The 17,874-nt window shown below is 35.1% G+C and overlaps 1 protein-coding gene across 1 annotated transcript in view; it reads right to left on the bottom strand.

Moving 5' to 3' along the window:
• Nucleotides 1-17,874, bottom strand: part of ARAP2 (ArfGAP with RhoGAP domain, ankyrin repeat and PH domain 2) — a 178,182-nt gene that overhangs the window by 54,855 nt on the left and 105,453 nt on the right. The window contains exons 20-22 of the mRNA XM_069494099.1: nt 8,683-8,846; nt 4,633-4,845; nt 375-480 (exon numbers count right to left, since the gene is read on the bottom strand). Of these exons, the coding sequence (XP_069350200.1) occupies nt 375-480; nt 4,633-4,845; nt 8,683-8,846 (483 nt within the window). The remainder of the gene's footprint in view (nt 1-374; nt 481-4,632; nt 4,846-8,682; nt 8,847-17,874) is intronic.

Here is a 17,874-nt window from a genome sequence, read left to right as displayed (position 1 = left end):
ATATAAACTGATAATAAAGAAATGTCCACTAAGAGAAAGCATTGCATTCACAACCAGATTCCTGTTACAGAATTCTGGTCCCTGTAATTCCTTTATTCTCCAATTTCCCACCCAAGTGAGTTTTGTAACTCTTATTAATGCACTAGACGCATTTGAGGATGCTGTATATGATTATTTCTAATTCATTTAAGAAATTCCAGTGTAAATGTGACTTAATTACAGGAAGAGAGGCTGAAGCGACTGTTATTAAGATATGTTGAAAGCTTCATTATCACATGTAGAAGAAGGTTAATCACACTATTTTAAATTTAAGAAATCATGAGTTACTGAGTGCTATGTTTGAAATGTCTAAAAAAGTTCATAAATCCACCCACCTGTAAAGGTGTTCAATTATAGCTGCCAAAGTTGCTCGGTTGACCCCTGGAAGAGTACGTATAAATGCTCCATACTTTTTAATTCTTTCTTTGTCATCCTGTGTATCTGGAGGAGGAAAAAAAACAATCTTTAGACGGAAACCAATCATCTATGTTATAAATTTTATGTTCAACAGTATTTTAAAATAGTCACAAGTATATTTTATTAAGTGACACAATTAGGTTTCAGTAGAAAACCATTCAAACTCCTATAATAAAATTGCCTATAATTCTTGAAAAGCATTTAATTACATAAACATTCCACTGCTATATGCTATAGTTCTTATAATTTGTAACTTAAAATAAAAAACTTTCAAAATGGGAGGGTGAGAGAGGTTGTATTTTTTTCTCTTCTACTTTATGGAATATTGGACTTTAACTTAACAGGAATACATTCAATTAACTACTCAAGTTGGAGTAAAAAGTGAAGAATTAAGCCAAAAGTATTTTAATATTGGCTATGGAAAGGTTTCATTACTTGTATTTGAAAATGACATTTCTTTTCTTTTCTTCCATATAAAATTATAAAATCTTCCCAAAGCTATAAACCATCCCAGAGCTCTGAACTGTACATCCACCCTCCAACCTATTTTAAGGGGCTTTTTACCAGCCCTGGTACCTTCAAATCTCTGGAAAAGGTGAGGAGACAACAGGAGAAGTCATAGATAGGACTTAATAACTACAATCCAGCCTTAAGAGGAGGATGAACCTTCTGCCTTTGTCATGGACAGAAATTTACTGGTTTATCGATGAGAAGGAATGACTCAGTTCTCTCCTAACCCCAAAAAGTCAAATATCAGGAGAAACTAGAGATAGGAACCCCCAAACTTCTAGACTCCAGAGCAGCAGTCTCTAAACTTTTTGGCACCAGAGACCAGTTTCATGAAAGACAGTTTTTCCACAGATGGGGGTTGGGGGGATAGTTTTGAGATGCTTCAAGCACATTACATTTATTGTGCAGTCAAACCTCTGCTGCTGATGGTAATTTGTATTTGCAGCCGCTCCCCAGCGCTAGCGTCACTGCCTCAGCTCCCCCTCAGATCATCAGGCATTAGATTCTCATAAGGAGCTGCAACCTAGATCCCTCGCATGCGTAGTTTACAGTAGGGTTAGCACTCCTGTGAGAATCTAATGCCACGGCCAATCTGACAGGCAGCAGAGCTTATACTGTGATGCCAGTGATGGGGAGTGGCCATAAATACAGACGAAGCATCCTTTGCTTGCAGCCTTCTCACCTCCTGCTGTGCAGCCCGGTTCCTAACAGGCCACGGACTGGTACTGGCCCCCGACCCAGGGGTTGAGGACCGCAGCTCCAGAGAATGTGTAGTGGCAGTTTGCTTTAAATTACTAGCTGACAGGGGAAATTAAAGATCACTCTTCTCATAAATAGCTTGTGCTGACTTTGTAACCAAGGGGACTGCACATATATTCCCTCTCAATTCCCAGCTACCTTTGGAAAGGTAGGTTTTTTCATTTCCTACTTAGCCCTACCTATTCTATTCACAGAAAGCCAGCAGAACATTAATGATTCTTTAAAAGTACAAAGTCACTTGTAAAGGACATTCAGATCCCTGGGGATTTAAGCAACTCTGGGACACATTTTTCAAGTCCACTCTTATTCAAAACGGCAAGGGATATCTCTCTTGTACTGATTTAGCCTGCACATGAGACCCATAAACATAAACATGGTCAGAACAACTTAAGTGCACTAGTGGCTGAATCTCTACAAGGAAGAAGTAAAAACATCCAAATTACATTCAAAGAGTCTACTGGAAATGAATTAGCAATTATTTATCACCCAGTGTAATCCAAACCTTTACCCTCATGTCATCCAGTTACTAACTGTAGGGATAAGTGCATTTATACCATAAAAATCAATTAATACCACTACACTTATAACAAGAAGTCATGCTAGTATGCATATTTCACACATCTTATAAAAATAAAATAGACGTTAATTTCAAAATAAAACTTCATTCAAAAATAAAACTTAGGAAAAATTTCATGTCATATAGAAAATACGATGAGCAATTCAACTAGTCACAGAATTCAGAAAATTTAGCGGTGTTCATAGAAGAACAGATTGTCTCTCATATAAATATAGCTGGTGTACCAAGCAAGGCATTCTCAGCCTCAGATACAGAGGATGTCAGAGAGTTCTGTGAGGTCAGCAGGGAGTTCTAGTTTATGCTTTTCACATCCAACATGGAGCACTAATGAAGGGTCTGGCTGAGCTACGTTAGATCTAAAAGCAAAGGACTTAAAGGGTATTTAACCCAGTATTCAAAGCCTTCTCCAAGTCAATTCTCAAAGAATTCACATCTAAGTGAATGGCGAACACATTTGCTTTCTGACACATGCCTACCATAGCTGACTGCCTCCTCCCGGTAGACCGACAACCGTACAAGACTTCTTTAGTACTGAACTTGTCAAATTTAGAAAAACCATATTTATCACATATTTTCAATAACTGACTCTACAGTAAAGACAAATTGTAAGCTTTTATAAAATAGAGATAGTATAAATAATGTCATAATTATAAATTATAATAAAATTTTCTTTAAACAACAAATGGGGTTCCAAAGTAACTGGGCTGAAAGTGATACATTTATTTCATTCCATATTTTATATACCAGAAAATTATACAATTAACTCTTCTTGTGATTGCAGTTGACCCTACTGATTTGAGAAACATTAGAAAGCAAATAAAATATTTCTGAGTTAGGTAGTTAAATTGTGAAAAGCTTCATTTTAATAACAATACTAGTCTTCTTGCTGACACTAATCAGGATCATTCTTGGGATGATTTTCAAACTGTGGATGTTTTGTGACATCATTTCCAAATTAATTCCTTCAAATACATTGTGCTTTAGATTAAACGAATACTTTCAATTTTAAAAAAAACTTTCTCGGCCGGGCGCGGTGGCTCACGCCTGTAATCCTAGCACTCTGGGAGGCCGAGGCGGGTGGATTGCTCAAGGTCAGGAGTTCGAGACCAGCCTGAGCGAGACCCCGTCTCTACTAAAAATAGAAAGACATTATATGGACACCTAAAAATCTATACAGAAAAAATTAGCCGGGCATAGTGGCGCATGCCTGTAGTCCCAGCTACTCGGGAGGCTGAGGCAGTAGGATCGCTTGAGCCCAGGAGTTTGAGGTTGCTGTGAGCTAAGCTGACGCCACGGCACTCACTCTAGCCTGGGCAACAGAGTGAGACTCTGTCTCAACAAAAAAAAAAAAAAAAAAAAAAAACTTTCTCAAAAGAGGCATATTATATAGTCAAATTCAAAAGCTATTTTCCAAAAAATTTTTAAACAAACTAAATGTACAAGAGAGAAATAGATTAATAATTATGGTATAATTTAAAAATAAATTTTAAAAACTAAAAAAATGAAGATTGAAAATTATCATTTTGAAAATGCAGATTTGAGAAATATTTATGGTTTATTAATAAAAATAAAGGTGCTATATATATATAAAAATCACAGATGTGGAGAAAAAGACTATGAAATAATACAGAAAAATAAAAAAAGCTTTATTAGAAAGATGGGATTAAAATCAATGTTTATATCTAAAAGTCTTTATTGCGATGTTTGAATAAAATAAATTTTAAATTAATAGATGTAAAAATTGATTTTACTAAAATTAATATGAACCAATGAGTGATTTAATAAATCACTTTTCTAGGGTCATCTCTTAATGAGGTTCTTTTACAGTATAACAAGGCTTTTTTTATTTCATTAGATGGAATCTAATAAAAATGGAGTTATGAAAAAGTAAAAAAAGATTGTTAAGGACATTAAAGAGGTAGAATAAGTGATAAAAGAAATACAAAGAGTCACGTGAAAATCTTGTAAAATGAGTCTTGTATTAAACCTTTCATTTAATTTTAATAACAAATTAGTAACAAATTTTAATAACAAATTTTTATAACAAATAAATCATTAATAGCATACATGAACTTGACTAAAACACTTCCAAAGTTAAAGCAAAGTAAACACTAAGGAATCTACTGAAAACTAAGTATATAAAGCACGATTTGGCAATTATTATTATGAATTTTTTGAGGTAGATAGAAACAGCTATTGATATTTGCATAATTTCCATTTAAGCCATCATTCGCATTGTTCCTTTTGATTAAATTTTCAGCTCAAAGATTTTTAAAAATCTAAATATAAAATTAGAAGGCAAGCATTTATTAGGCTCTGTGTTATATTACCTAAAGCAGAGATCCAGTACGGATAGAGCTCCTTGGTGAGAAGTGCGTCATCAATGTCACAGAGAAAACTTTTCAACACACCCGTCACATCTTCAAGCTGATGCTTCCCAGCCCTCAGTTTAAAGCTTCTTGCATCCTTCTTGAAACTCTCCAGGAGTTCACTTATGTGCAAAGGATCACCATTCTTTTGATAGATATATTTGCATCCTAAACCTTTTTTTAAAAAAGTAAATAAAGTTACATGAAAAAAAGTCTAAATTCAAAATCTAGTTTGATATGTTGAAAACAAAACAAATACTTGTGTTGGTATGATAAATAAGATGAAGAAATCATTATGCAAGAGTTGATAAAAACATGCATAAGGAGAAAAGTTTCTTACTCCTAATTTTAATATTTAAAGTATAAAACTAATGAACAAACTGTCCCAGCCTCAGCTTTTAGCAAGCGTCTGATTAGCCCTTCCTCCAGCTCTTACAGAATCTTTTTCAAATGTTCTTTTGCCTCAAGTGCCCTATCTTTACTTACTCGCCCAGAACACAAACTTGCCTCTATTTTTCGCTGACAAAAGTGAAGCTCTGTGCTATAGATTTCCCCAACCTCCCGCCCCCATATTGTATATGAATTTCTATAAGCTCCCATCTTCACATTCTTTCCAATGAAAAGCTGGGTCACCTCTTTTTCAAAGTTACTGATTTACAATGTCCCATAAAAAATAAAAGTAGTGGTTAGGAGGAAGAGTGATGATGATGGTGATGGTGATGGTGATACAATACAAACACAAAAATCCTTCAGTGTCCCCTCCCTGGTGTCTTGTCCGTCTTCCTTTCAGAACTAAGCTGTGTTTCCTATTTATTCTTTCCACTGTCTCACATGCCTGTTGATCCTTTAACCACCTTTCTGTGCCCAATCTCCATTCTAACGAGATCACCTCCATCGAGAGTATCAATGACGTACTTTTCTCCTAGTTACTGCTCAGTTTGTATCTAGTGAGAACTCCTTGCAGCATGTACACCCCAAATGACTCCCTGTTAAAAGTGTTTTAACTTCATGGCTTTCATGACATCACGATCTCTATCTTGTCCCCTCCCTTTGTGATTGCCCTCTCGTCCTTCTTCTATTCATTCTGCTCATCTGGGATTTACCGATGATTCCAGGAGTCCCCAGGAATGTTCTTTATCTTGTTCCTCTAGCTCAATATATGGCACTGCCTTCTCCCCAGGCCCTTACAAGTCAGAACCTTTCTTTCTCACTCACATTAAAATATATACACACACACACACACACAATACTATGTCACATAGAGTCATCATAACCTCACTCTCAGAACTGTCCCCGTCTTTCCGTCTCATATTCTATTAATACTATTTTGTTCACTCAATTCCTCACTATGTTTTCACATTTGCCCCCATTCCTGTGTCTGTCTCAGTAATGATGACAGATCTGCTGGTGTTACCAACAAACTTTAAAATCTGAACACTGGCCTCCTGCTGCCAGCATTAAGATATATAGAACCCTGTATGAATTGACCTAACCTCCTGCCTCTTTTATCCACCTCTTCTTCTCACACTAAGTTCTGGCCACATTTGACTACAGAGAGTTACCTGAACGGACAATGTTCTCTCGTGACGCTGGACCTTGGAACACACTGCTGTCTCCTGCTGGAATCCGCATCCTCCTCCTCTCCTAACTAGCTCCCATTTCTCCTGCAGGCTCATTGTAGGCGCCACGCTTCACCCATGAAGGCCTCCATTGCCACCTCTACCCCAGGGGAAATTCACCCCTATGCCATGAATACCTGGAGCAACCCCTGAACCTCTTTTCCATGGGATTTTAAAACAGAGATGTAACTGCTCACTTGCTTGTCTCTGACCCATAAATTTGTGAACTCCTAGAATGTAAGGATTATGTCTTATTCTCTGTGTATATCCAGCAGCTAAACAGGGCCTAGAAGAACTCAGTAGATATTCAACAAATGATTGCTTAATGCAAGAGCAAGGAAATTCTACAAAACCAATGATGACTAAGTGCCTGAGAGAATAGCTGGTACTCAAATTAGTCATCGTGAACTTAGTCCTAAGTCCAAACCTTGACACAATGAGCACAGAAAAGTCAGAAAATAGATTTTAACCTATAGGTCAGGAACTGCAAAATAATTGTTACCATAAAGGCTCTGAGCCAACCACCTACATCCTATAATCACTGGGTATCTTCCAAGTTCATGTCAAATCTTTCCTTCTATACATGCTTTTAACATTGAAGTTTTAATGAGTTCTGCTCATTAAAGAAAAAAAAACACAATCTTTCACTGGCTCACTTGCTTTAATATGCAAGTTAATGTACCTTGTACTAGGGTTATAAAGCAGTCATAAGGTAAGAAATTTAGTTGAAAATAATCTAATGTTTAGTTATGTTAAATTCAAATAAACACCACGAGGAAACTTCTGATTTCCTTGGAGAAACAGTAAATTGGCTACACTGGACCTAGTCAAGTTACTTTAATCATTTCTCAGCTTAAGAAAGACCCCAATGCCACCAGGAAACTAACGTGATGTGAAAGTTCCTAATGAGGTTATGCTCTTGCTAAAATATAACATGGATGCAACTCATTCACACCTACAAAATGCAAGCACACTAATACTGAGGTACTGTAACAAATGGAGATAACGTTTTCTATTTTCCTCCTCCCATTTTCAAATAAATGGATGATTACAGCTAATTAGAAAAATACGAACATACTGTCATAACAAAGAACTTCCTACAGTGAAACCCACATGTGATTTTTTAGACATATAATACAAACACAAAGAATCTGGACATTAATAATAATTGCACTTGGATTACACATAAAATAAGTAAAATACTTAAAATGTTGTTCTCCCTAGAAGAGATTCAAATACACATAAATGTAATTTCTGAAAATTTTCTTCATTGTATTTATTTCTGACATTTCGTGACATACCAGTGTATTATCAGTTTCCCGTGGTAGAACATATGACTTATGGCTTTGTCTTTAACCTCTTACTCCCTCTGCTATGCTTCTAGTACTGAAACTAGTGGCAGGTATATCACAGGCACTCGATAAACAAGCAAGGAACTAGTAATGCACTACTTAAGTGTAGCCTTTTTACTAATTATACCTTCTTTTCAATTAAAAATACCCAAAGACACCTCTAATATTAGGAGAACAAAAAAGTTAATATACCTTCCAAAATACCAAATCAATCATTAATTCTTTTCCACATTTGTAATCTAAATAAAGGGCATTTACCCACAGGGTAAAAGGTGGAAAACATTTTTATGTTAAAAATATATTTATGAAATGTCTACCTTTTAGAATATGAAAATATATGTAACTAAGAAGGAATTTGAAGGATTCATAATTATTTGAAAATATTAATAGATACGAGGAATAAAGGTTACTTTTCAGGCATATCTAAAATACTACCAAAGCATCTAAAATTAAAATGATGTTGAACCATATACATATAGATCAACTTGTTTTTTATTTGCTAACTATCCATAAAAATATCTGTTGCAAATAAGCTAAGAGTATTAAAATTAATAACCAAGCTACTTAATATAAACATTTGACCAATGGCACAGTGAATGAAATAAATACACATATACTTTATGTATGCCAACAGAAAGGGAATTGTTTTACATATTGCTCCACAGTTTACCACATCTAAAGACACACTTAGGCATGTTGTATCATTCTAGCCTTTATTCTAGATTTGTAACCTCTGAAAACTATAGTCTTTAATCTACTATTTTTCATATACATACAATATAGATTCTTTCAATATGTTTTCTTAACATTTTTATGTATGTAAAAGAAGAAGGAAATAGCAAAAATGTATTACACAGTTTAAATGAGTCTTACTGGGAGAAGGAAGGGCAATTAGCTGGACAGTGACTCCGCTTTGATCTTTCACTGGTATACTTACAAATACAAACGGCTTTAATTCAGTCCAGTAGAGGTACCACTTAAAAAGTGTAAGAATGATACTGTAAGTTCTAGGGGTTGAATAAAAACTCAGTGATACTCACCATACTGTGTAACAAATGCTATGCAGCTGTTCACTATAATGGGAACGTCATTTTTGCTGAGCTGCTGATCTTGTAAAGCATTACCATCTGTACCTGCTGCTTTTTCAATTGCAGTACGCCAGACTGCGAAATCCAACTTGGTATGCCCATGGATGTATAATGTTCTATAAAGTTTAAAAAGCATTTCGAATCACAATTTTGCTTTAAAAAAATCTTACTCCAAGACAGATTACCCTTAAATCCACAAAAACGTGAGCCTGTCTCACCCATCGTAAGAAAAACCTTCCTCTACCCCCCACCTATCACTACTCTCCGCTCAATCCCTCTCCCCTCTGTGCGGTCCCATCTCTCCAGAGAACACAGGAAGTTCTCTGAATTTATGGCCTCATTTCTTTTCCTTCCCCAACCCCTTTTATTCTGTTTCTAAATAACTGAACAGTCGTGGCTATCAGCAGTGACTTCCAATGGATATTTGGGGCTGTATTTTTCAAGACTTTAGAACTGGTGATGATTTCCTGTTTTAAAAAGAAAAAAAAAATACTATCCAATTTGACTTTTACAACACAATTCGTTCTGGATTGTCCTCCTGTCTTTCTGGTCACTCAGTCTCTTTCCCAAGCTCACTTCCTCTTTCTGAATAACAAGGTAGTAACCTTAGCACACACAAACGCCAAGGACTCTCCAGGGACATGTCATTCAGCCAAAGGTTTCATCTCCCCATGTCAATTCCTATCTCCAGGCTGTGACTGTCTCTCAAAAATGAGATCTCCCTGTGACTAAAAAGCAAGAGCAGGGAGCAACTGAGAGTGGAAACTGCAGTCGGAATTCCCAAACTCAAATATTAGCTCTGCCACTTATTTCCTTTGTAACTTCAGACAAGTCATCAACCTTGTTTTGTCTCAGTTTCACCACCGGTAAAGTGAGGAAAATAATAACGCCTAACACAGCACTCAATAAATGTAGTATTGATGACTAAAGAATAAAACATAATACTAATGAATATTTATTTTTGAACACTTTCGCCTTAATGTTCAATAAGCATCTCAAACCTTTCTCACTCCCACACCAAACTGCTCCTGGCACCACAATTCTCCACTTACCCCTCCCTAAATTTAGGATTAATCACCTGTAGACCAGTCTCTCTCCCCAGCCACTGCCACATGAATCCACCCACAAAATTCTGTTGATCCACTAACCCAACATATTCACCCTGTCTCATCTTCTTTCCAATATTGCCTTATTTCAGCTCTTCATATTGTCCCTAGAGGTCACTAAAATCCCTCTTAATAGAATTCCTTTCCCAATTCTCAATGCCCCCCATGCCTACTCCTCACCACAGCCAGAACAATCATTCTACAATGCAAAGCTAAAGACATAACTTCCAGATCACTGTCTTTCTACAGCTCTTGAGTTTCCAAGACGAGTAAGTCTTCATGGTCTAGCCTGTACTTTACCTTCCAACATTATTTGTCATTCTTCCATGCTCAAGTCACTCTGGGGGAAAAAGTCACATTTCCTTGTCTTTTTCATAAATATTTTCTGCCCTTTGGCTGACTACTTCAACTCCTCCCCCAAAGGGGTCCTCCAGGTGATGCTTCCTGACGTCATCACTGATCTCCCTCTTACGCTTAGTGTATATCCCTTTTAATCCTCTAACAGTCGCTTTGCCCACCATTATATCGGCTGTAGCTCTGTGAACGTTTCAGCTGCTAAGCCCCAAACTTTACAGGGCACCCAAGGAAAGCACTTCAGTGCCCCTCGCCATTAGCACAGAGCCTGGCATTTAGTACATACATAGTAGTTTTAAAGACTCATCGTTAGATATAAAATTTGATTTGAAACATAAGTTAATAAATATTCTAAGTAAATTTACACAAAAGCAAAACTATTTAATCTTCATTTAAGACTATGAGAGGGATATCTTGGATTGATCCAAAGAGAAAAGAATGAGCTACAGGAGCTATGAAGCTTTGGGGGCAAGGAGTGGAGGGTGGGAGGGGAGGGATGCAATCTTTTACATTTCTGATAATCACTTGCCCTAATTTAAAAAGGAAAAAAAAAAAACTTCCTTTTTTTCCTTTGTTTTCTCTTTTTGAAATGCTCCTGTGGGAAGACAAAGAAAGCTACCACCGTGTTAGCATGCTCGTTTCCACCATCTCCTGAACTTGCTCTAATTAACTACTTTTCTACTGACACTTGTGCTTCTAATCCCCATCTCTTGCTTTTTGACATTTTTATGCATTGTTTTTATTTTCCACACTACCACAGTAGTCCTGACCTCCAGGTTTTGTAATTTTCTTTTTGAAGAATTCTTGACACTTGCTCTACTACTCCTGACATGCAACAGCCTTTTCATTTATCTTACATCATCTTTCGATCAAAAGCATTCTTTTGCAGGGTATAGTCATCTAAATGAAATTATATAACTCAGGTAATTTCCCTCAGAAACATAAAGCCCCTGCATTATGTAAACTTAATCAAAATTACATCTTGCTAAATTCAGGAGTTCGGGCAAAGAGAAAAAATTTTTTCTGATTTTTATTTACATAGATTTTTACCTAATAATTAGGCTCTAAATATGCTATAAAACCTTTGTAACTGTTTGCCTATAAACAACTACAATGGGTATTTCAACAAGCAGTGAAAGAAATCAAAAATACAGTGGCTCTGCTACAGTACCAGTATTCTGCCATTAACTGTGAACATTTTCAAACTTCAAATTTTCTTTCTAGTCAGAAGAAATCCCAACATGACAAGTTTAGCTGACTTCTTGTGAACTAGTGAGTAGAACTCCTGAGTCAACTTGTCAAAGAGTGACTCCTAAAATATATCATCTAGTGCAGTAGATGTTTGACATTTAATAACATCAGTTCAACAGCTTTCCTCTCTGACGCTTATCTAAACTTTGTGCACACTGAATAAAATATCAAAAGAAACTTTCAGCACAAATCCTGGGTGACTTTGAGATTTCAGCTATTATCAAACAACCATTTCACATTTCTGGATAAGAATTCCAAGGAAACATTCATTTACATCCTAAAAAACTAAAAAGTTATTTTGATGAACTTTACAGAGAAATGAGTTATTCTAATTGTCCATTCCTCAAGCATACATTTCACAGGGCGTATAAGGAAACATTTCTGTTTGCTATAATGGATCAAGGCAGTTCAATAAGACATAGAAATGAAGTCCTTGGACTAATAAAAACAATTCTCTCAAAACTGCAATATAATAATCACAAAATGTAGACAATCATATCTGAGCCTAGTCTACTGCCTAGAACCACAAGGGTCTTCACAAATAGTGAGATCAATAAATTTGATTATATAAAAATAAATATATTTATGTAAATAAAGAACATTTTAAATAAAACAGAAAAGCAAATAATATCCTCCACAAATATGGCCAAGAAGATAATATCCTAAGCATTTATACAAAACTAAAAATACTCCACAGAAATATGGTCATCGGCCATAAAAAGACAGTTCACAGAAGAAATGCCAACAGCCAATAAACATGAACCAGTTTAAAGATCAAAGAGACATATTAAAACAACAACATGTCAAATGCAATTTATCAAAGTTCTAAAATGTATAATGTTCATCACTAAAGAGTATGACAAAGGCCGGGCGCGGTGGCTCACGCCTGTAATCCTAGCACTTGGGAGGCCGAGGTGGGTGGATTGCTCGAGGTCAGGAGCTCGAGACCAGCCTGAGCAAGAGCGAGACCCCGTCTCTACTAAAAATAAAAAGAAATTATCTGGCCAACTAAAATATATATATAGAAAAAATTAGCCGGGCATGGTGGCGCATGCCTGTAGTCCCAGCTACTCGGGAGGCTGAGGCAGGAGGATTGCTTGAGCCCAGGAGTTTGAGGTTGCTGTGAGCTAGGCTGACGCCACGGCACTCACTCTAGCCTGGGCAACAGAGTGAGACTGTCTCAAAAAAAAAAAAAAAAAAAGTATAACAAGATGAACACAGTATTTTATAGACTGATTAGATATTCTGAAAGAGATTTGACAATGCGTACGAAGAATTTTAAAATATGTATGCATTACATTTTTTTTATTTCAGTATATTATGGGGGTACAAATATTTAGGTTACGTATATTGCCTTTGCCCCACCTGAGTCAGACCTTCAAGAATGTGCATCCCCCAGACGGTGCGCACCGCACCCATTAGGTGTGCGTATGCCCATCCCCTCCTCCCTCCCCTGCATCTGACCGACACTGGGTGAATGTTACTACCATACATATCAAATTGGTACACATCACTTTTGATGCTATTCCAACCACAGGACGCTTTCACAAGCACACAGTTTGAAAGACACAGTATTTGTTTCTTCCAATAACTTCCTGTCCCTCTCACACTCAAGTGCACATGCATACAAACACATGCATTTAGCAGAGTATTTAAAAAATGGAAATACGCTGACAACTAGGGAAAGGTTAAGCAATTTTCTGATATCCAGAGATATGTATGTGTTTAGTACAATGGCCAGAGAATACATAATTGTATACGTACATATTTGAATCCAATTGCATTTGCCAAAATGTTAAATTATCTCTGGGTAGAAAAGTCATGGATATTTTGTTTTCCTCTTTACATATGTCTGTGTTTTGTTTTTTTTTTTAATGTGATTAGAAACAAATCACATAAGTCAAAGTTTTGACTGGTTCCTTGAAGGAAAAGATATTTATTTACAGCCTTCTAAACATGCCATCTTGGACTATCATTGAACTTCTCAGGCCAGAAAACAAGAAATCTCTCTGCCAAGCTTTTCTTTATGACTAGGAAATTATGGCCAGAGAGAATGTGCCTAAGGCCTCAGGGCTAGGAAGGAAGAGCAAATTTGAGCTAATAAGGTAGATTTTCTGGTCCTACCTAGTACTAACCTGGTCCATGACCCTCCTTTACCTGAGGAATTAGATCTCCATATTTTAAAGCCGTAGTCCTAAATTCCAAAAATGCTCATTCAAAAGGTGAAATGCTGATGTCTATCTTTCTGTGGTCTTTCTTCTTAGTCTTCTTTTCACACAGAGATTCACAAAAGGATCTTCTGAATAACTTATCACAAAGTCACACTATTGGAATGTACCTGGAAGATGATCTCCTGGAGCCACTCATAATAGAAAATCTATTTCTCTTCGTAAAGAAGGGATAGCTTATGTTCTGCATTAAAAAGCATCCTAGGCACATTGGAAATGAATCGGACATGATTTTGGAAGATAACTTTGGAAATGTTCTCTATTTTTTTTTTATACTTCCAAAGTAATTTTTCAAAGCAGAACATACTAATCATCACAGTAGGCTTTGTGCTATTGTTTTTTCCTGGAAAAATATGAATTGTGTTATTGCTGTAAAATCTGATTAGAATTTTTTAATGCACTAAAATGCACTCAATTGTACAGTCTGAAACATTTTAACAAATGTTTATACCTATGTAACCATCACCATAATCAATATATAGACCATTCCCATCACTCACAATGCTCCCTAAGAACTGTGTGCAGTGAATTCCTTCCCCTGCCCCCAATCCTAGGCAAAAACTGGTCTGCTTTCTGTCACTCTACATTAGTTTACCAGATCTAAAATTTCATATAAATGGAATTACACAGTATTATCCTTTTGGGCCTGACTTCTTTTACTTAGCACAATGTTTTTAAGATCCATTCCTGTGGTTGTTAATATAGATATCTTTGTAATACTATGATATTCTCTATATAAATATATCACATTCTGTTTATATGGTGACTCACTGAAGACCATTTAGGGTTTCTCCAGTTTCTGACTATTATAAATAAAGCTGATTTGAGTATTTGTGTAGGAGTAATTTTACAGATATATTATGATTTGTTTGGGGTAAGTACCTAGGATCTCATATGTTGGGATGTAGAGTAAGTGTACATTAACTTCATTTTTTAAAAATCCCTGCTAAACTGTTTCCAAAAATGATTGTGCTATTTTATTTTACAGTCCTACCGCACTTATTAACACATTGTATTGCCACTAATCTTAGTTTTTCCAGTGTATGTAACATTATCACACTGAAGTTTTAATTTGCATTTCCTTGATGTTGAACATTTATATATGTGTGTTGGCTATTCACAGGTCTTCTTTTAGAAGTGTCTATTCATTATTTTTTGCCATTTTATTGGGTTGTCTTATTAATTTACATGCATTCTTTCTATATTCTAGATACAAGTGTTTTACCAGAAACATGTGTTGTAAATATCTACTCCCAGTGTGTGATTTTTCTTTTCATTTTCATAATGGTGTTGTTTAAAGAACAAAGTTTCTAATTTTGATAAGGTATAATTCAGTTTTTTTTCATTTATAGTTCTAATATGTGTGTCTTTTATCTAACTTTCTGGCTTTAGCATATTGAGCTGGCAATAAAATGTTGAATAAAACTGGTAAGAATGAATATCCTTGCCTAATTCATGTATTTGAATGAAATTTTTCAATTATATCTAATGTGTTAAGTTTATTGGTATAAAGTTGGTCATAATATTCCTTTATCTTTTAAATATTATATTAAGAGGATCCATAGTAATATTTCTTCTTTCATTCCTAGTAATTTATATTAGTATCTTCTGTCCTTTCTTCTAGTTGAAGTTTTATCAATTTTCTAACTTTTCAAAGGAAAGTTAGAAGTTTTTCAACTTAATTGATCATTTCAAAGAGCCAGGTATTGGTTACACTGATTTTCTTTACTTTTTTTCAATTTTCCATTTCATTGATTTCTGCTACGATCTGTATCATTTCATTCTCTGTAGTACTTTGAATTTAATTTGCTCTTCTTTTCCTAGATTTTTAAGGTAGAAGCTTAATGGATTGATTTTAGATTTTTAAATTTAATGTAAGCATCTAAAGCTATAAACTTCCTTCTAAGTACCGTTTTATAGCTATATCACACAATTTTGATATGTTTTCATTATCACTGATCTAATGTTTCCTAATTTTCTCCTGTAATTGAAGTATGGGTTATTTGGAAGTATGTTTAATTTCCAAATATTTAGGAATTTTTGAGTTATCTTTCCATGGCTTATTTAAATTTAATTCCTTTTGTGTTAGAAAACATACTCTGAGTAATTTTAATTTCTTTAATTATAGAAACTTTTTTATGGCCTAGGATACAGTATGTCTGTGAATGTTCCTCATGCACTTGAAAAATAACATGTATTCCCCAGTGTGGTGTAGTGCTATATATGTGTATGTGTGTGTGTGTGGGGGGGGGTGCGTCAGTGAGGTCAAGTAGTTACAAGTCCTTACTAATTTTCTCATTTCCCACAAGTTAATGACAGTCAAAAGTTGAAATCTCCCTTCACAATTGTGGACTTGTCTATTGCTCCTTTGTAACTTTTTAATTTGTGTATTCTGAAGCTTGGTTATTTGGTACATACATATTTAATATTGGTATGTCTTCTTGATAAATTGGCACTTTTATCACCAGGAAATGATCCTCATGTTCTCTGACAACTTTCCTTGTTTGTGCTGGAGTCCATTTTGATGTTAATATGGTTGCTCCACTTTCCCATGTAGGATTTGCATGGTATATCTTTACCTTTTTACTTTTAACAAATCTATCTTTATATTTAAAATGTGTTTCTGTAAGTGTGTTTCTATAAGTTTTGCCTTACTCTTAAAAAAAAATAATCCATTCTGTCAATCCCTACAACTGTAGTTTCAGGCCATTAACATTTAATGTAATTATAGATTTGATCAGATTTAAGTAAACCTACTATTCTGCCATTTGTTTTCTATTGTCCTAGCTCTTCTTCTCTATTCCTTTTCTTCTTTCCTTGTTTTTTTGTTTTTTTTTGTTTTCCTGCTATCTGCATGAATTTCCTTGGCTTCTTTTGGGTTTTTTCTTATGATTCTATTTCACCTCTGCTATTGGCTTAATAGCTAGACCTATTTGATTTGTTGGTGGTGGTTCTAGAGTTTTCAAGAAGTATTAGAGTGTACCTTCAAGTAATATTATACCAGTTTACATATAATAGTCTTGAAATGTTATTTTTTTGTTTCTCTCTTGTTGTCCTTTGTGATATTGGCATACATTCTACCTCTATGTATGTTATAAACTCCACAATATATTGTTATTTGTGCTTTAAACAGTCAATTATCCTTTAAAGAAATTTCAAAACATAAAAATATGATTTAAATACACACACACACACACGCACACATACACGCGCGCGCGCACACACACACACACACACACACTTTCTGCTGTTCCTTATTCCTTTGCATAGATTCAAGTTTACAGCTGCTATCATGTTCTTTCAACCAGAAAAACTTACTTAAACATTTCTTATGGTACAGATCTAGATTCTGACCATAAGTTTGATCAAAAAATATTTTATTTTGCTTTCATTTCTGAAAGACATTTTTGCTGAATAGGGTATTTTAAGTTGAAAGCTGCTTGTTTGTTTTCCAGCACTTTATAGATTTATGACATTGTCTTCTGGCTTGCACTGTTTCTGATGAAACATTCTCATATTTGTCCTTTATATTTAAAATTTTTTCCTCTGGCACTTTAATTTTTTTTTCTCATACCTGGTTTTCAGGAATTTTATAATAATGTGTCTTGACATGGTTTGTTTTTATACTGCTTGTAGTATTTTGATCTTAGTACATGTGTGGGCTTATAGTTTGTTTTTTTTTAATCAAGTTCAGAAAATGGCCACATTTCTTCAAAGTTTTTTTTGCCCTCATCTTTCTATTCTTTAATTTTGGGATTTAATTACACTTACATAAAATTAGTTGACACTGCCCCATAAGGCACTGAGGTTTTGTTGATTGTCTTTTTTCTCTCTGTGCTTAAGTATTGATAGTTTCTACTGTCATGCCTTCAAGGTCACTGATCTCTTTTTTTCCTGTATGTTAAGCACATCAAGTGACATTTTCTTTTCAGATATTGTATTTTTCAGCTTTAGAATTTATAATTAACATTTTTTTAATTATCCGTTTTTCCTCATTACGTTTATATTTTCCTTTACATCTTTGGCTACATTCATAATATTTTAAATCACTTTTTAAAGTCTTTGCTAATTCCATCAGCTTTGTCATTTGTGGATCTGTGCCTACCAACTGATCTGTAGATTTTTCACATGACTAGCAATTTTAACTACATCCTAATCACAGTGAATGTTAAGTTGATGAGTGTTAGGATTGCATTCTTTCCCTT

The sequence above is a fragment of the Eulemur rufifrons genome, chromosome 19, assembly GCF_041146395.1.
Source record: "Eulemur rufifrons isolate Redbay chromosome 19, OSU_ERuf_1, whole genome shotgun sequence".
In the NCBI taxonomy this organism is placed as follows: Eukaryota; Metazoa; Chordata; class Mammalia; order Primates; family Lemuridae; genus Eulemur; species Eulemur rufifrons.
Note: the sequence above shows the minus strand (reverse complement) of the source record. Positions and strands in the feature narration are given on the sequence as shown.